This window comes from Arvicola amphibius, chromosome 4 (genome assembly GCF_903992535.2).
Source record: "Arvicola amphibius chromosome 4, mArvAmp1.2, whole genome shotgun sequence".
NCBI lineage: Eukaryota > Metazoa > Chordata > Mammalia > Rodentia > Cricetidae > Arvicola > Arvicola amphibius.
This window is the reverse complement of record NC_052050.1, coordinates 35,931,518-35,951,381: the sequence shown is the minus strand read 5'-3', so window position 1 is coordinate 35,951,381 and position 19,864 is coordinate 35,931,518. Positions and strand designations below refer to the sequence as shown.

General features: G+C 42.5%; 1 protein-coding gene across 2 annotated transcripts in view; it reads left to right on the top strand.

Annotated features, from left to right (window-relative positions):
- The first annotated feature begins 5,592 nt into the window (after positions 1 to 5,592).
- The window catches only part of Ppm1d (protein phosphatase, Mg2+/Mn2+ dependent 1D), a 38,511-nt gene continuing 24,239 nt past the window's right edge, over positions 5,593 to 19,864 (top strand). Inside the window, exons 1-2 of one of the 2 annotated variants that reach the window (XM_038328856.2) lie at positions 5,593 to 6,253; positions 18,148 to 18,373. In XM_038328856.2, coding sequence (XP_038184784.1) covers positions 5,803 to 6,253; positions 18,148 to 18,373 — 677 coding nt within the window. In that variant the 5' untranslated portion in view covers positions 5,593 to 5,802. Of the gene's footprint in view, positions 6,254 to 18,144; positions 18,374 to 19,864 lie in introns of both variants that reach the window. The other variant, XM_038328855.2, reaches the window with a different exon arrangement.

Below are 19,864 nucleotides of genomic sequence, written 5' to 3'. Positions count from 1 at the left end.
CTAGCAGAGAATCTAGGTTTTTACCCCAATATCTGACTACCGAGTCTTTGTTGCTAAACAGAATGATACTTAGTTAAAATCTACATTTTGTGGCGTGGTTGACTATAAATCCCATCAGACTATGGTCTGAGCGGCAGGACTGCTGATTGCAGGGCCATGGGATGCAAACTGTAGTTAAAACATCAGTAGTTTCAGGTGTGGTTGCTAAGCCGGCAAAAAAACACCACCTTGTAGTCTAGGAAGTAGATACTTGGACTAGGCCAAGGAGTTAGAAAGTGAAGTACAGACGGGCATAGTGGCATATGTCCGCAATCTTAGCATTTGGGAGGTTGAGGAAGGAAGATCAGGCGTTTAAGGCCAGCCTGGACTAAATAATAAGGCCTTGGAGAACAGAAGGAAGAGGAGAGGAGAGGAGAGGAGAGGAGAGAGAGAGAGAGAGAGAGAGAGAGAGAGAGAGAGAGAGAGAGAGAGAGAGAGAGAGAGAGAGAGAGATTGATTGATTCTGGAGTTCCTTTTCTGCTTTTTGTTTTGTTTTTCGAAACCGGGTTTCTCTGTGGAACAGCCATGGCTGTCCTGAAACTAGCTCTATAGACCAGGTTGCCCTCAAACTCACAGTGATTCACCTGTCTTTGCCTCATGAGTGCTGGGATTAAGGGCATACTCCACCACTGTCTGGCTTCTGTTTTGTTTTTTTTTTTTTTTTTTTGTCGTTTGCTTGTTTGTTTTGTTTAGTTTTGTTTTTTCGAGACAGGGTTTCTCTGTAGCTTTGGTGGCTGTCCTGGAACTAGCTCAGAGAGCGCACCTGTGCCATGGTGTGTATGTAGAGATCAGAGGACAGTGTTTTGGAATTGGTTCTCTCCTTCAGCCTTTAGGTGAGCTCTTAAGTATTAACCTCAAGACTCAGGTGTATCACGCCTTTATCTGCTGAGCCATCTCACCAGTGGGTAATTCCTTTCTTATGTTCACTCAAGTCCCACAAATTGGATGGAAGCAGAAGGAGGAAAAAATGTGTTTCAACACAGAAGAGGCAGTGGGTATTGTAAAATGACCTGTTTCTATAGTAGTTCAGAAACCAAAACTACCATGTCTACACACCTTAAAGCATACTCGGTGTTTAACCTTTTACTAAAGCTGGGTGTGGCAGCATATACCTGCAGTCACCTGGAAGGTCATTCAAGCACAAAAGCTGAATCCAGCCACATAGGGAATGGGGGCATCAGTATGCTAGTTTCTATACTGAAGGTGTTTTGCTAATTTTGTGTCAAGTTTGAAGGGCACATTACTCAGGGCTTAAAGCTTTCTATAACAAAGGTAGAGGCTGGAGAGATGACACAACAGTCAAGAGCATTTGCTGCTCTGGTAGGAGACCCTGGTTTGGTTCCCAGCACCCATAACAGTAGGTTTACAAAGTTTTGGAAATTAGCTCCAGGGATCTGCCTCACTTTTCTGAACTTGTCAGGTGCCTACATTCACATGTAAAGTACACACACACTCACACACACACACACACACACACACACACACATTTTCTTTTGGTTGTTTATTTATTTTTGAGACAGGGTTTCTGTGTCTAACAGTCCTGTCCTGGCTGTCCTGAAACTCACTTTGTAAACCAGGCTGGCCTTGAATTTAGAAATCTGTCTGCCTTTGCCTCCTGAGTGCTGGGATTAAAGATGTGTACAGCCATGTCCAACAACAGCAACAACAACAACTATATATATATATATATATATACATATATACATATATATTATGTATACAGTGTTCTGTCTGCATGTTTGCCTGAACATCAGACAAGGGCATCAGATCTCGTTACAGATGGCTGTGAGCAGCCATGTGAGTGCTGGGAATTGAACTCAGGACCTCTGGAAGAGCAGCTAATGCTCTTAACCTCTGAGCTCTCTCTTCAGCCCCTCCAAAATTTTTCAAAAGTAAAAATAATCATGTTTTAAGAAAAAGTAATATAGGGCTGGAGAGATGGCTCAGTGGTTAAGAGCACTGGCTGCTCTTCCAGAGGTCCTGAGTTCAATTCCCAGCAACCACATGGTGGCTCACAACCATCAGTAATGAGATCTGGCTCCCTCTCTGGCATTAGGGTGTACATGCAAGCAGAATGTTGTATTCATAATAAATAAATAAATAAATCATAAAAAAAGAAAAAGGAATATATTAATTACTTTAAGAAAAAAGTACATCTTTATATCTTTTTGGGTTTTTTGTTTAAGAAATCTTTTTATTTTTATTTCATGTTCATTCGTGTTTTTGCCTGCATGTATGTCTGTATGAGGTTGTCAAATTCCCTGGAACTGGAGTTACAGACAGTTGTAAGCTGCCATGTGGGTGCTGGGAATTGAACCCAGGTCCTCTGGAAGAGCAACCAGTGCTCTTAACCATTAAGCCATCTCCCAAGCCTGTTTTTTTCTTTTTCAGATGGTCTCTGATGACCTAAGCAAGCTCAGGATGACCTTGAACTCCACGGGCTCCTCTTCCCGTTGTTTGAATTATAGGCACGTCCCACCAAGCTTCTAACAAATTACTCAAACAAAGCTTTATTTCAGTGCTGGGGCCTGAATTTAGAACCCAGCGCGTGCTAGTTGAGTGTGCTACCCCTGAGGGTCACATGTGGCCAATGCTGCCTGAGAAACCCCAATCCTCAGGGTTTCACTGGCCAAGTGCTGGGATTAAAGGCCTGCACCCCTACACCTGGCTCTGAGATGGGGGTCTTCACTGTGTTGCTTGGGCCATTTTCAGACCTTGGGCTCCTCTGATCCTCTTATCTCAGCGGCCCAGTTGGAACATAGTTTTGTTTAACTTCTTAGAAAAGAAAAAAAGGAGAAACTTTTCACCAAGGAAAATCAATAAATTTAGCCAGGTCTGTAATTCTAGCCCTTTGAAGGATGATGCAGGAGGACAGCTGTGAGTTGAAGGCCAGCCTGAGTGCTATATAGTGAGTTCCACAGTAGCCTATACTACAGTGAGGTGGTGACTCAGGCCCTGGGGGCAGAAGAGCAGAGGTAAAAGATCTCTGTGAGTTTGAGGCCAGACTGGTCCACACAGGAAGTTCCAGTACAGCCAGGGCTGCACAGAGAAACCCTGTCTTAAAGAAATCATTAAAGAAAAGGAAAAAAAAAGGAAAGAAAGAAAAAGCCCAAAACAAATAAGGCATAATGGACAAGCCTTTAATCCCAGCCTTTGGGCAACAGAGGCAGGTAAATCTTTCAGAGTTTAAAGCCAGCCTGGTCCGGTTTACATAGCACCATCCAGGCCAGCCAGTACTGCATAGTGTACCCTGTCTCAGTAAAGAAAAACCAAGCCAAACCACAACGAATTCAAGAGTAGGCCACCGAGACAGAGAGGGAGGGGGGGCAGGCCATGTGTGTAAGTCAAGGTATCTGAAGAGAGAAGGCATGACTGTTCTTTCCAGATTCACTAACCCAGCTATCTGTGAGAACATGACAGATTGATCTTCCCTGGCTAATTAGGAATACATACCAGGGTGACACCTTTGGGAGCGTGGCAGCTGCAGTTTGGACCTTGTGTCCCCACTGTACTGACACAGTGAGCTAGCAGTCTTCAGGTTAGGCTGATGATTTTGTTAAACACTCAATTGCAAACCCAGCAGGGTAAAGGCAGATAGATTGACAGATTAGCCTCCTGAGATACGTTTATCTCATTTATTTTGCCGTTGTTAATATGGAGGTGGCTCTAATAGATGACTTATAGACTTATGGGAAGAAACAATGGCAAACTGGTTAGTGTGGGGTCTTTTTTTTTCAGGGTTTCTCTCTTATGTTGGCCTGGCTGTATTCAATATGTAGAATACATATGTCTTGAACTCATAGAGAGCCACTTCTACTTCCCAAGTGCGGGGAACTTGTTCAACACCACACTCAGCTCTGATTAGATTTTTTTTAAAAGATTATTTATTATGTGGAGCTGTGGTGGCACATGCCTTTAATCCCAACACTCAGGAGGCAGAGGCAGGCGGATCTCTGTGAGTTCGAGGCCAGGTTGTTCTACAAATTGAGTTCCAGGACAACCAGAGCTGTTGTACAGAAAAACCCTCAAAAAAAAAAAAAAAAAGTTAAGGCAAAGTTATTTCAGATTGCTGCTTCAGGGAATAAGTTAAAAACATCTCTACTGCTTTTAGCAAAGGACTGTGGTTTGGTTTGGAACACCCACACAGGTGGCTCACAACCACCTTTAACTGGCCTTAGCATTCACATGCACATAGCAATACACATATCATGAAAATGAAACAAATCTTTAAAAAGAATTGTTTTGGAGCCGGGCAATGGTGTCACATGCCTTTAATCCCAGCTCTCGAGAGGCAGAGGCAGGTGGATCTCTGTGAGTTTGAGGCCAGACTGGTCAAGAAGAGCTAGTTCCTGGACAGCCAGGGCTACACAGAGAAACCCTGTCTTAAAAACAAAACAAAACAACAACAACAAAAAACCCAAAAAGAAAAAGATTGTTTTGGTAGGTATAGGGATTGTTGCAAGGAAGGACATTGTAAAGATTTTTTCTTCGTATTTGCATTTCTTATTCAGCTCTGTATAAATTTCCACTACTCCTTTTTTACTGCTCAACGTGAAATCTCAAAGGCACTGTACAGAAAAGTGCATATAGGAACTAGTGAACTTTAAATAGATCCTTCAAAAACAAAACAAGACGATACTGAGAAAAGACAAAAATGCTCATTCGGGGGCTTAATTCCGTGGAAATAAAGTGCAAGCATTTTGTTGCTAGGACTGCGTGCTACTTACTGGTAAACAGGGGGTATAACCGTGTCCTTAGGGCATGGAGACTGTCGTAGTTTTTATTCCAAATGTAAGTTACATACTACAGTAGTAGCTGCATACAGGACTAGTCCGAAAAAGTATTAACAAGACTGAAAAAAAGGAAAAATACGCAAAAAGAATTTTTAAAAAGTGCTGGAAAGAATCGTTAGGAATTAAATTCGCCGCTAGGTCTCTGACACAACCGTACTGCGCAACTGGAGGTGGAAAATTCCAAGTTTTCTTTATTAACTTGGGCAGCCCTCCTTAACTCCCAGTAGGACACGTCCCACCCAAGCCAGTACACGCGTGCTACCCTCGTCCAGCGCGCCGAAAAACGGTCTTTGAAGGGCATTTTCGCGCCATTTCGCTCGAAGGACTGGAAGGGTAAGTCCACCCTCGTTCTCAGCAGATTTTCCACAATCGCGGGAGGCAAGAGCCTGCAAAGCTTGATCTGGGAGGATCAAAAGGGGTAAAAGCCACAAGTCTCACCCAAAGGATCGAAGTGAGGGAAAAAAGATGACAGGTTAAGGCGTCTGCGGCTTAGAAACTGCGGAAACGCCCCCAAGGCTCAGAAGCTCCAGGCAGGGGAAAACAGACCCGGCTCAGCGCGGGCTAGCAAGGGCGGGCGGAGCGACAGCAGCAGTTGCAAAGAGACGCGGGGGTGGGCGGGAGGGCGGGGGCGAGCTCGCTCCCCTCGACTCCTGATTGGTCCGCCCCAGCGAACTGTGTGACGTCACAGGGGTTTGGAGAACGCCTGATTTGTGCGGTGGGCGCGGGCGGGCAGGGAGGGAGCACAGTGCGCAGGCGCAGCCACTCGGCTCCTCTCGCCGGCGACTCGACCGGCCCAGCTCTCGCGGACAAGTCCCGACATCGCGCGCCCCCCCCCACCTCGGGGACCGCCCCCTCCTCGCTCTCCGCGTCGTCGAAGATAAACAATAGTTGGCCGGCGAGCGGCGAGTGTGTCTCCCGCCTCAGAATTCGGCGGACTGCGTGGGAACGGCGGGATCCCGGGCAGCCGGCCATGGCGGGGCTGTACTCGCTGGGAGTGAGCGTCTTCTCTGACCAGGGCGGGAGGAAGTACATGGAGGACGTAACTCAGATTGTGGTGGAGCCCGAGCCACCCGTGGAGGACAAGCCGGCGCCGGTATCGCGGCGGGCGCTCGGGCAGCCGGCGAGCCCCGCTCTTGCCAGCATCGGGCCATCGGGAAAAGGCCCGGCGGCGGCCCGCGACCCTGCCTTGGACGCCTCGGCCTCGCCACCCGCTGGCCGCTGCTGTCGCCGCCGCTCCTCGGTGGCCTTCTTCGCCGTGTGTGACGGACACGGCGGGCGGGAGGCGGCACAGTTTGCCCGGGAGCACTTGTGGGGTTTTATCAAGAAGCAGAAGGGCTTCACCTCGTCCGAGCCCGCTAAGGTGTGCGCTGCCATTCGCAAAGGCTTCCTCGCCTGTCACCTCGCCATGTGGAAGAAACTAGGTAAGTTCCCGGGTTTGTGTGGCGCCCGCCTCATTTTTCTTTTCTTCTCTTTTGCTGGGGCTTTTTATAGCGTCAGTCCCGCGGGGGCCCCCCCCCCCCCCCACCCCCGGTACCAAGAACGCTATCGGTCAAGTGACGCCGTCCACTAAGGGATGCGAGGGAAAACTGTCAGGGTTGGAGTTCTGGGAACACCGAGTGGCCTCGGAAAAGCCAGGATGGCTTGTTTCCCAGCAACCGCTCGTTGCTTTATCGCCTCCCTCCCACGATCGGGGCAACAGTCCCCTTCGCCCTTCGCTAATTCACTTTGGTAGCAGCAAGCTCAGAAGTATTTGAAAGCCAGCGCCAGATTCTAACCAAAATATAAATTTAAGAAACGTTTCTACATGAGCCAGGTGAAGGAAGCCGGAGGTGGCAAGAACTGGAGCGTTCTCTTAGCATCTGTCATAATTTTGTTCTTGATGGGCTTGTCCCTCTTGGTTGCCTCCTACCGGCGGTGTCACTTCGTATTGACCGGGATGGCTCTGTGTAAGCCAATTTAGAAGGGCTGAAGTGTAACATAAGTAACTTACTTTTGGAAGCAGTTTTGTTGTGATCGTGTCCCTTGAATTGCTTATGAATAAGGCGTGCAGCGTGTTAAACATTACATTGGCCTCGATATGTGTTAACGTGTGTGTGTGTGTGTGTGTGTGTGTGTGTGTGTGTGAGAGAGAGAGAGAGAGAGAGAGAGAGAGAGAGAGAGAGAGAGAGAGAGATGATAGGTAATTGCATTCAAACAGTTTCCAAAAGTTCATAGTAAAAAGCACTCATAAATTCCCATCGAAGTAACTTTTGGTAACAGATACCTTAAGTCCTAAAAGTTCAGTGTAATTGTATTTTCAACCAAATTTTGAATGTTTGTAAGTCAGATGATACGTACGTGTACACCGTAAATGACCCAGGATCGTGGTTATTTATTGCTGTGGGTATATGGCGCATATCTTTGTTACAGAAAAGAATTAATGTTCCTGCCATTACAAACCCTTTGTTTATAGTGACGTAAGCAAATCTGCTCTATTTTCATTAAGGAAACAGAGACATAGAGAAAGCTGTTACAGATTTGTAAAATACACAGTATTTTTAGAAAGGCATTGTCACAGAGTGTAGACTAGCTGGTTTCAAAGTCTGTTTTCCATCTGTTGGGCTTTTTGCCAAGTATTTGATTGACTCAAAGATCAGCCACTAAGCTTTTTTGGAGGCGGTTCCCAGCCAATCCCTGGGGGCTGATAGATTTATTTTGTTTTCTGTGGGGACAGAGTAGAGCTGAAAGCAGTGTAGTTTATCCTTGAAATACATTATATTATTGGCTGGAGAGGATACAAAAGTGGATAGCGAGACAGACACCATGAAGAGTAGACACAAAGAATTATTATAGAGTCCATTTATTTCGCAGTACACTTGGGGCATATGAATTTGCCATACACTTTAACTTTAAAAATCAAAAGCTTTTAATATTTGAACTTTAGCCAGGTTTGGTGGTGCATGCCTTTAGTCTTAGATCTTGAGAGGCAGAGGTAGACTGTTTTCACTTAGTTCAAGGCCAGCCTGGTCTACTCTACATAGTTTCAGGACAGCCGTGTAGAGAGACCCTCTCTTAAAAAAAAAAAAAAAAAAAAAAAAAAAAAAAAAAAAAAAAAAAAAAAAAAAAAGATTCCTATTGGAGTGTGGTGGCTGACGATGGTTGTCCCAGCACCTGGGAGGCAGATCAGGGTGGATCAGCGTAAGCTCAGGACCGGGACAACAAAGTAGATTAGCTCAAAGAAAAGAAATGAAAAAGTTTGAGCTCTAAATTTGGCTTTATTTTAATCGTTTTGTGTGCTGGTATTGAATTGAACGCAAAACCTCGCAATAAGCGCAAGCTCTGTCCTTTGTGACCCGTGTGTCGCTTTACTAAAGCAGAGGCCGTGCTGGTAATTGTGAATGCATGTTTTTGTATGCACATACTTCAGAACATTTTATGTCTTAAAATTATGTGTATGTGTGTTGATGTATGTAAGGATGCCTGAGAAAAAAATTCAAGATGTCAGCTCTCGTTGGAGCTAAGGTTACAGGTGGTTATGAGATGCCTGTAGTGGGTTCTGGGAACTGAACTCAAGAATGTGGGTCCTGAAAGAACCGTAACTGTTCTTACCCTGTTTGTCAGCTCTCCAGCTCTGTATCCACACACTTTTTTTAAAATCATATTTTTATTGAATGAAACCTAGAAAGAACTCTTTTAAACCTAAATTTAAAAAAGGATATAAAAAAGTATTTTGAGTAAATTAGAATCTTGACATTAGAAATACAAATTAATCCTGTGGTGTGGCACACCCCTTTAATCCCTGCTCTCTGGAGGCAGAGCGGGTAAATCTCTGAGTTCGAGGCCAGCCTCATTTGCGAAGTGAGTCCTATGGCAGCCAAAGCTTTTACATAGAGAAACCCTGTCTCAGAAAAAAAAAAAAAAGAAAGAAAGAAAGAAAAGAAAAAAGAGGCATTGTTTTATATTTTTGCAAATCTCTTTTAATGTCTGGCTTAATACCTTAGTTTTCATGTGTTCGGCACTCAGTTTCCTGTGCTATTGGTTGATGTAGTAGTGGATTATTGAATAGTCTGTGTCAAGTGGTTGTGTTTTAAGGTTGGTTGAATTGTGATCTGAAATCTCACTAATGATAATTTTATAGTCTCACATTGAGATCCTTACTCCATGAATTTGAATGAGGGTGTGTGTGCACGTGGGAGGGTTTGGAGGAAGGAATGGGAAGGCTGAAGAGGATGTAACTATACTGTGATCTATAAAAATAAAAATGTTACTGAAAGAATGACTTCCCCTCTCAGCATCTGTCTCTTTTCTATAGCTGCTCAGTATGGAATGACCCCTGGAGATCTTTTGCTCTATTTTAATTTTTTTTCTATTCCCTTCATCAAACTTGGTGGCTTGCATTTGTTAGACAAGTCTGCTACCTGGTTCTCAGCTTCAGCTTCCTCTCTCTGGGCTTTGAATCAGCCTTGTGCACAGGTATGAGTTTTGACATGGTTTATCCATTCATTTGGAAAATATGGCACAGTGAGTTAATATCTTCTGAATATTGATGAATTTCATCTTATAATAAAAAATAAGTTGGCTATTCTCATTAATGCTACCAGAAAAGATTTTATTGTGAAGATGTTGGCCACTCTGTGGACATGCATATTCCCAAACTGAGTCTTCCAAAGAACAATTAGAAGTTTATCATTCACTAGCCTGCTCTTGAAAGGAAACTCACTTTGTTTGAAGACAATATATACCAAGTGATTGAGCTTTCTGTTTTCTGATAGGATCTTACCTGTCACACAGCCCAGGGGCCTTGGTTGTCCTTTCTTAGTCTTTGGAGTGCTGGGGCTTGAGACTCGAACCTGCTGGGAAGTAAGCCCAGGAGGTGTTAGAAACAGTCTTGTAGGCTGTTCAGGACCTGTCCTGGCCTCCACATGCCTATATATGTCTATTTATATGCCTGTGCACTGCACATGTGTGTGTGTATACACTTAGACATATAAAACTGTGTATTGGGACAGCGAGATGACTAAATAGAGTCACTTGCTGCAAAACTCGATTACCTGAGTTTGATCCCTAGAAACACATTCTTGAGTTGTCTGTCTTTTGACCTCCTTTATGCTATGGTTTGCATTTCCTTTTCCCACAAAGTAAATAAATATAAAAACTAAAACTGATCAGTGAAAATTTATGGAAGAGAGACTTATGTTAACCTCCTAGGAATGCTGTATCAAATAACCGATAACCGGGTGGCTTGAAACAATAGAAACTTATGCCTTCATGGCTTTGGATACCATAAGTTGGAAACGAAGGGGTCACGAGAGTGGGTTCCTTATGGAGAGTCTGTTCTATGCCCACTTCTGGTGGCTGCCGGCTGTCCTTTGCCTTTCTTGACTTGAAAGTGGACGCATCTCTGTATCTCCGCCTCTAATTTTTGTATTTCCTTCTCTACACTGTCACCCCTTCTCTCTCCTAAGGGCACTGGTCTTTGAATTAGTGCTCAATCTAATCCAGGATGATCTCTTCTTAAGATTCTTAACCTGCTTACATCTGCAAAGACCCCTTTCCAAAGAGTGCCAAATTTACAGGTTTCAGGGGGATAACAACCACTAAAAAACATATTTTCATCATCTCATATACCTTCCCTCCAAAATACTTGTCTAAAGGAGAAAGATTACAATGGAAAACATCTCTTAAATTATCAAATACAGCAGTAGTTTAATTTTTTTTTGGATTTTTCAAAAAACACAGGGTTTCTCTGTGTAACAGGTCAAGCTAGTTCTTGTAGACCAGGCTGGCCTCGAACTCACAGAGGTCCACTTGCTTCGGCCTCCTGAGTGCTGGGATTAATGGCATGCACCACCACCTCCTGTCTTAAATTTTTTTAATGAATTATTTTTTTTTAGATAGGATCTTGGTGTAGAAGGTCCTTTTGTCTATGTGTTGCTTTCATTGGTTAATAATAAAACTGCCTTGGCCTGTTGATAGGGCAGAACGTAGGTAGGCAGGGAAGATGGAACTAAATTCTGGGAGAAAGGAGGCAGATCAGAGAGATGCCATGGATCCACTGCCAGAGTCAGATGCAGAATCTTGCCGGTAAGCCACTGCCCATGATTAATAAAATCACACAGATTAATAAAAATGGGCTAAATTAATATGTTAAAATTAGTCACATGTAAAAAACTAGAGCTAAGCAATGATTTAATTAACATAGTTTCTGTGTGGTTATTTCAGGGCTAAGCTAGCTGGGCGGCTGGGACAAACAAGTGGGCCCTCCTCCAATAGGGTCTCAGTATGTGGGTGGGTGTAGTGGTGCATGCCTGTAATCTCAGCACTAGGATCACTGTAGGTTTGAGCCAGCTTGGAGTACAGTGTGATAGCCTGTCTCAAAATGAAATGAAATAATCAATTACTCAGTCTTAAGTATTTTGTTATGGCAACAGAAACCAGTTTACCATTGATGAGTTGTGGTGGCACAAGTCTTTAATCCCAGCATTTGGGAGGCAGAGGCAGGCAGATCTCAGAGTTTGAGGCCAGTCTAGTCTCTGGGTGAGTTTGAGGACAGCCAGGGCTGTAACACAGAGAAACCCTGTCTCAAAAAAAAAAGAAAAAGAAAAAAAGAAAAAAAATTGATGATTAAGAATAAGAATCCTGTTTGTAGGAATTAGGTACTATAAGTATTTACTTGCTCTTAGTTCAAGAAAATAAGTGGACCTTTTTCCAGAACAGAAAGGAATATACAAAACTGAAGAAACAGATCTCAGAAAGGTCAAAAGCCTGGGGAGTTGCCCAGAATCTAGGGCAGTTTTGTTAAAGTCCTTTTGATGTAATATGTAATAGGCTGTGCTTAATTCAATAAGTAACATGAATCAGAAGTTGCAGCCTCATTTCATTTTCTAATCATCATTTGATTTATAATTTTGTCATTTTCTAAGGGTTCTCAAACTTTTTTTTTTATTTGTTTGGGCCACCCCCCGAAAAAAGACAAGCATTTGGGCTGTTCTGGAACTCACTGTGTATCCCAGGCTACTCTCAAGCTCACACAGCAATCTTTCTGCTTCAGATTCCCAAGTGCTGGGGTCACAGACTTGGGCTGCCATGCTTGACTGTCTCAGGTTATTGTATGAATAAACTTTATATACAAATATATATGATCGTCAGCTCTACTCCTTTTGTGTTTTACTATCTGTACTGGTTTCTGATTTTTAGAGACTTGTGATAATTGCTTTCAGTGTATTATTGTCATCATGTCCCAAAGGCCTATATATGGTCTGTTCTCCCCATAATAGGCTTCCTAATGTGGCAAGAGCTAGGAGGATATTCTAGACTTGTTTTGAATCTGAGCTTCTCTTACTTGTGCTGTGACTTTGCGTAAGACTATTATTGTGTCAGTGTTTCCTTATCTGTAAGGTGGAGCTGATGACAGTCCTGTTCACCTCCTAAAAATTAAAATGAGTATATTATTAGTTGGTATATAATACATATCCTATGTTTCAAATTTGGGACAAAGTACACATACGGTTTTTGCTTATTTGTAATTTTTTTCTTTATTAAAATCTTCCCATTTCCTCCCTCCATTTCATCCATCTCATGTTACACAGACTCTCTTTGAACCTCTGATTCTCCTGCCTCCACCTGCTAAGAGCTGGGATGACAGGCGTATGCCACCGATCCAAGCTTAAAAACTTAATATTAATTTTTTTTTTTTGGAAGACTGAGTCTTACTGAGCAAGGTGACTTGGGAATATAATCCCACCTTTCCAGACACCGAGACAGTAGAATTGTTAGGAGTTCATGGCCAGTCTGAGCTGTATAGTCAACCAGTGCTATATAATGAAATCTTATCTCAAAACCCTCAAAACACGGGACTAGAAAGATGGCTCAGTAGTTAAGAGCACTGGCGTCTCTTGCAGAGGACCTAGGTGTGGCTCACAACAGCTTGTAACTCCAGTTCCAGGGGATCCAGTGCTTTCTTCTGGTCGGCTCAGGCACCAACACACACATGGTTCACAAACATGCATGCAGGTATTCTCACATACACATAACATTTAAAAAAATTAGAAAACAAAAAAAGGAGACTAGAGGCTGCTCACTTGCCTAGGATGCACAAGACCTTGGTTTCACTCTTTGCACCACCAAAACAAAATTAAAAAAATAAGTAAAAAGAAAGCCACGGAGTCTTATCTGATATAGGGTAAGATTGATATTCCAGTTCCTAGGGAGGTTGAGGCAAGATTGATGGTTACTCCCTGTCTGGATAATAAACCAAAACAACAGCAACAACAACCCCCAAATGGCCTGTTGTGATGTGCAAACTGAAGGGCAGGGTTCTTTGGAGGAGCACACACTTGATCAGCACAACATAACACAGCCTTGAGCTCGTGACTTTAGTGATTCTCCTGCCTTAGCCACTCAGTAGGTGTGAAGCTAGAAATGTTATATGTTTATTCTGGGTCTGGTGCAGTAGTGCATAACCCATAATTCTCTTGTGTATGGGAGGATGAGGCAGAAGGATTGTGGGTTCCCTCTATCCTGGAAAACACAGTGAGATACCCCACTTTAAAAACAACAAAACTGCTACAAAACTCCACTAAAAAAACAAGTTTTAGGCTTATTTGGGAAACATGTAAGAGAATATAAAAGAAAGTGTAGGAATGCTTAAATTTGAATTATTAAATGCTATAAATAGATTACTAGTTTAAAGTCAGAACTACAACTGAGACAAATTGTAACATGATAAAGGTGGCATTTCAAGTGAATTTCATTACTTTTAGCACACTGTAGAATACCTATTTGTACAATTTGCTTTTGACTAAAATCGTGGGGTACTTTTTCATTCATCTGTGTTTTTATTTTGTGTATGTGTGTGAATCCATGTGCAGTTCAGAGGGCAATTTGTGGGAGTTGGTTTTCTCTTCCACATGGATTCCAGGGATTTGGGGCAAGGTGCCTTTGCTCACTGAGCCTTTGTAAATTTTTTCTTTTCTCCCTCTCTCCCTCCCTCCCTCCCTCCCTCCTCCCTCCTTCCATCCCTCCCTCTCTTCCTTCCTCCTTCTCTCCCTCTCTCTTTGGAGACATGATCTCTCTACTCAGCCCTGCTGTCCTGGTAGTCTCTATGTAGACCAGAAATACACCTGTCTGTGTCTTCTAGATCAGAGGCACACCTGATTGTAAATTTTATTTTTTAAATTAGCCTGGGATGCCTTGGAATTCTTTGTGTTGCTGAGGATGACTTTGAACTCTTGATTCTCTTTCCTCTACCTCCTCAGTGCTGATATTACATGTCAGCTTCAGAAATGTGATTTAAATAATATTGTGGTTTTGAATATTCTCTTATTTGCCTTCCACACCAATACCATTTAATTTTAGGTGAGTTTTGTACATGACTCAGTTACTTAAATGTCTTTGTTAAATTTTTGTTTTTCTGATTTTGCCTTTTGTTTGCTTGTTCGTTCCATCTATCTATCTATCTATCTATCTATCTATCTATCTATCTATCTATCATCTATCTATCTATCTATCCCTTTTTGATTTCCTTTTTTCTGGGCAGGGTTTTTCTGTGTAACAGTCATATCTGTCCTGGAACTCACTTGGTCAACCAGACCTGCCTTGAACTCACAGAGATTTACCTGCCTTTGCTTTCCAAGTGCTGGGTTAAGTGTGCGCCACCACCGCCCTGTAGCTTGGTATTTTTTGAGACATAGGGTCTTACTGTGTATCCCTGGCTGATCTGTAGACTATGCTGATCTTGAACTCAACTGCTCTGCCTCTACCTCCCCAGTGTTGGGGCTACATGTGTGCCGCTAAGTGTTGACTGGATGTTAGTAGTGAATGAATATATTGTCCAATTAGGGAAGAGAACATTGCCTGCATTGTAGATGTGCCTGTATGTCTTCCGTGTTTGTGTGTGCTGCTGGGCATTGAATATAGAAGTTAGTGCATGTTAGTTGGGCAGTGGTGGCACACACCTTTAATCCCAGCACTCAGGAGGCAGAGGCAGGTGGATCTCTGTGAGTTTGAGGCCAGCCTGGTCTACAGGAGCTAGTTCCAGGACAGGCTCCAAAGCTACAGAGAAACCCTGTCTAGAAAAATCAACCAACCAACCAAACAAACAAAAACAAGTTAGTGCATGTTAAGTAAGCTCTCCTTTTCACTTTCTTGAGATGGTCTCAAGAAGTTGCCCAAGCTTGCCTTGAACTGCATCTGTTGCACAAGCAAGCCTTGAACTGTTGATCTTTCTGCTCCAGCCTCCCCAGTAGATGGGATTAGTTTTCTGCCATTGAGGTTTCATTTCTATCTACTTCCAAAGAGTAACCATCACTTCAATCTTAGTTCTGTGCTGCTTGTTTATTTTTCTTAGTAGTTTCACCAAGTCTGTTGAATGCAATATATTTGTGGAAATTCACACATACACCTTCTTTTACCTCCTGCTTTTATGAGATTCTTATGCATTGTGTTTAATCAGGAGGACTAGGGTTGGTGTTTATTTTTAGCCTTCATAAACAGTGTTGCTTTGGCCATTTGTTTCTATTTGTATTTCTGCAGTAACATGTGGTGTATTCCTAGGGGGTGGTTGGAGAGTATGCCTTTCTTCACCTCTCACATGATACCCAAATGTTCCTGCAGTGTGCGGGTTTACATTCACACTCATCAGTAGTTGACCAGAGTCTGTGCTGCTCAGCTTGTCCAGCCACATTTGCTAATCTCATATTTTAAGCAGTTTGGTACTTATGCAATGGTATCTTGTGGTTTTTAATTATTGTTTACTAGATGACTGAAAAAATTAAATACCCTTGCATGTGTTTTGTCTGAGTTTTCTCTTTGGTTCAAGGCCTATTTAGGCAAAGTGTACTTTTTTTCCTTTAGGTGGCCTGTCTGACTGGCTTGAGTTTAGGAACATTTTATATTACCTTTTCCATTCTGTGAAGTATCTTTTCATTCTGTTCCTGGTAATTTACTAAGTAAACTAACTACCTAGTAGTTTACCTTCCTTGTGGGTACATAGGGAAGCCAGAAGGGTATTGGAGTCCTTAGGGCTGGAGTTACAATGTGGGTGCTGGGATCCAATTCCAGTCCTCATGATTGAGCAGCAAGTGGTCTTCGCTGCTGAGCTATCGCTTCAGTCTTGGTTAATCACTTGTTGACTCTTGAATTTTTCAGGAGGCAATAAAGAAGGAAGCCAATTTATTCCTTTACTTTCTAGCTGTTCTTTCTTAAATGAGTGCCTTCTACAACTATTCTTTGTGTAGTTATGTTTGCCCAGACTTACAGGCATTCCTCATATTTGCTTGTGACCTTTTTCTGTGCTTTATGTCGGCTATGGAGTTATTTTTATATTCTGTCCTTTTGAGTTTTGGTAGGCAGAATATGTAAGTGAGTGATTTAGTCATGAATTTGCAGTTATGACTTAGTATTATAGAATTGTTGGCTGTCCCTGAACTTAGACACTATATAGTTTGGAATTGATCTGAGAGTTGTTACTTAATATTTTAGTTATCTTAAACATGCTTCTTGGGGCTGGAGAGATGGCTCAGAGGTTAAGAGCCCTGGCTGCTCATCCAGAGGTCTTGAGTTCAATTACCAGCAACCAGATGATGGCTCACAACCATCTGTAATGAGATCTGGTGCCCTCTTTTGGCTTGCAGGCATACATGAAGGCTGAATACTATGTACATAATAAATAAATAAATCTTAAAAGTTTAAAAAATGCTTCTTAACCATTCATTCAAAGTATCGACTTTTTTCATGTATAAGATGAAATAATGGGAGTAATTTTATGTCTCAGAAGTTTATTGTAAGTATTACCTAAAGTAATTCATGCAAGCTTCTTAGTATAGAACCTTGTTCATGTGTTCAGTAAATGCTGATAGGTGAGACATTGGTTCAGCAGTTGAGAGCATGTGCTGCTCTTGCAGAGGACCTGACTTCAGTTCCCAGCACCCACCTCAAGAGATGAACAACTGCCTATAACTCTAGCTCCAGGGAATCTGATGGCTTCTTCTGGCTTGTTTTGTGCTCATAAAGGAACATGGTATATAATAGTCAATTACATACACACATGCTTGCATACACACAAGTGAGAGAATATGGAAGGCAGCGGTAGGCAGGTCTCTGAGTTCATGATTAGATTAGTTTGGTCTAAACCGGGCGGTGGTGGCGCACGCCTTTAATCCCAGCACTTGGGAGGCAGAGGCAGGCGGATCTCTGTGAGTTCGAGACCAGCCTGGTCTACAAGAGCTAGCTCCAGGACAGGCTCTAAAGCTGCAGAGAAACCCTGTCTCAAAAAAAAAAAAAAAAGAGACCTTTTTCAAATATCTAACTAAAAAAAAATATTTTTTTCAAATATCTATCTAACTAAAAAAATTAAAATTGTTAAAATTTGAGTATTTAAAAGTTGTTAAAAATCAAGTAGCAATTTCTGGAAAGATTTAATATGTGCTAGCTTCTGATGAAATGGTATCATAACTGTAACATAGAGCTGGGCTAGAGTACTTGGATGGCATGTAGGAGGCCTTGGGTTTATTTCCTAGCAAAGAAAAACAAGACCAGTGTACCTTGCTTCTCTATGTAACCATGACTGAGAGTTATCTGGAAGTAGAAAATCTGTCCTCTGATTTGTTTCAGTATTGGTTTATGGGTTATTATAGTTATTTGTAGATTTTTTTTTTGATTAGAGATTAATTTAAATTCTCAAGTAGTTTGCTGGTTGGTTTTATGTCAACTTGACACAAGCTAGAATCATTTTGGAAGAGGGAACCTCAGCTGAGAAAATGCTCTCACCAGATTGACCTGTGGAAAAGCCTGTGGTGCACTTTCTTGATTGATGTGGGAGGACCCAGTTCACTGTATGCAATGCCACCCCTTGGCTGATGGTCCTGTTCTGTAAGAAAGCAGGCTGAGAAAGCCGTGAGGAGCAAGTCAGTAAGCATTCCTTTGTGCTCTCTGCCATCCAGGTTCCTGCCCTGATTTTGATAATGGAGTATGATTTGGAAGTGTTAAGATGAAATAAACTCTTTGTAGCCAAAATTGGTCTTGGTCATGGTGTTTTAGCACAGCAGTAGAAACCCTTACCTCAGACAAGTAGATTCTGAATGTACCCTCTCTCCTTCCTTCCTGTTCATTCATTCATTCTGGACTAGGAGTTGAATCTAGGACCTTGAGAATACTAGGCAGGTGCTTTGCTTCTGACTACATCTCCAGCTCAAGATGTTTCCCTTAAACTTTTTTGTTGTACAAATTCAAGTGTTAAGATGCTAATTCAAGAGCTGTTGCTTGTTATATTCTAATAACTGTGCTTATGTATGTACCTGGAGAAGTAAAATATAAAATATTTTCTTTATTACAGCAGAATGGCCAAAGACTATGACAGGTCTTCCCAGCACATCCGGAACAACTGCCAGTGTGGTTATCATACGGGGCATGAAGATGTATGTAGCTCATGTAGGTGACTCTGGGGTTGTCCTTGGAATTCAGGATGACCCAAAGGATGATTTTGTCAGAGCTGTGGAGGTGACACAAGACCATAAGCCAGAACTTCCCAAGGAAAGAGAAAGAATCGAAGGACTTGGTGGGAGGTAATTATTTGTTTTGTCTGTCTTATTTTGGTTTTGTTTAGCCAACTGTCCCTGTCTTTTGTCTTTCTACGTTTCCTCCACCACTCCCTTTTAATTGAGACAGATTTTGTTATGTGGGCCAGCCTGCAGGTAACCCATTGTGTAACCCAGGCTGGTCTACAACTAGTGACCCTCTGCTTAAGTCTCCTCACTGCTGGGATTATACACATACTTTCCTCCCTTTCCCTCTCATTTTAAGACAGACTCTTCTACAGCTGAACCTGACCTGGAACTCCTAATCTTCCTGACTCAATACTGACATCGTTTGGAATCTGGACAGAGCAGAACAGCTAGTCTGTGCCATGTACCTTGCTGATACTGTTTTTTACAGTTTATCCTTTCATAATCCTGGATTTTTGAAAAAGTGCTCTCCTGTTTTAGTCTTCTGGGACTTGTGCCATAAGTACAGTGACATAAAGCACTGAGTGACAGGAATGACAATGTTTTCCATTTTTGCAGGTCTCTGTAGTATTTACAAGGTGACAGTCTCATATCTTCTGTCTTTACTCTGCCATGGAATCTTAGCTTGGTTGCAGTAGCTGGTCTCTCTCTCTCTCTCTCTCTCTCTCTCTCTCTCTCTCTCTCCCTCCCTCCCTCCCTCCACACTTGTGTGGACCAGGTTGGTCTTAGAGTGACAGAGGTTCTCTGACTTTGTGTCACCAAGGCCAGGAGAGAGTTTTTGTTTGTTTTTTTAACCTGGTAAGTAGTTTTATTATCTATCACCAGTCACAAGGGTGTGTGACTGTGAGTTTGAGGCTGTCTTGAGCCACATAGCAAGTTACAGGCTAGCTGTGCTACATAGTAGAGATACTTTTCCAGAAAAACAAAAGAAATATTATTGTCTGTGCTCTCTCTGCCTATTCAGTCTCCATTCCCTTACCCTTGGCAACCACTGACCTGTTCACTATTATAGTTTTGCTTTTTCCAGACTATTACATGGTTAGAACTTATAGAAACCCCCACACAAGGTTTTGTAGTAAATGAATTCATCATTTAACTACTTATTTATTCCTGGGGTTCTATAGCATAGCCAATCATTCCTCTGCTGAAAAACTACCTGTAGATGCATGGCCTTCTCATCATGGTGAAAACACCTGCTTTGAAAACTTTGGCATTAGCCGGGCGGTGGTGGCGCACGCCTTTAATCCCAGCACTCGGGAGGCAGAGGCAAGTGGATCTCTTGAGTTCGAGGCCAGCCTGGTCTACAAAAGCTAGTTCCAGGACAGGCTCTAGAAACTACAGGGAAACCCTGTCTCGAAAAATCAAAAAAAAAAAAAAAGAAAACTTTGGCATTTCCTGAGGAGTCGCCAGACCATATTTTGAGAGATATTTTGCTAATGTGTACATGGCTTCACCTTTTAGATTTTAATCTTAAACTGGAATTTAAAAAAGCTAAGCAGTTTCCAGGACAGGCTCCAAAGCCACAGAGAAACCCTGTCTCGAAAAAACCAA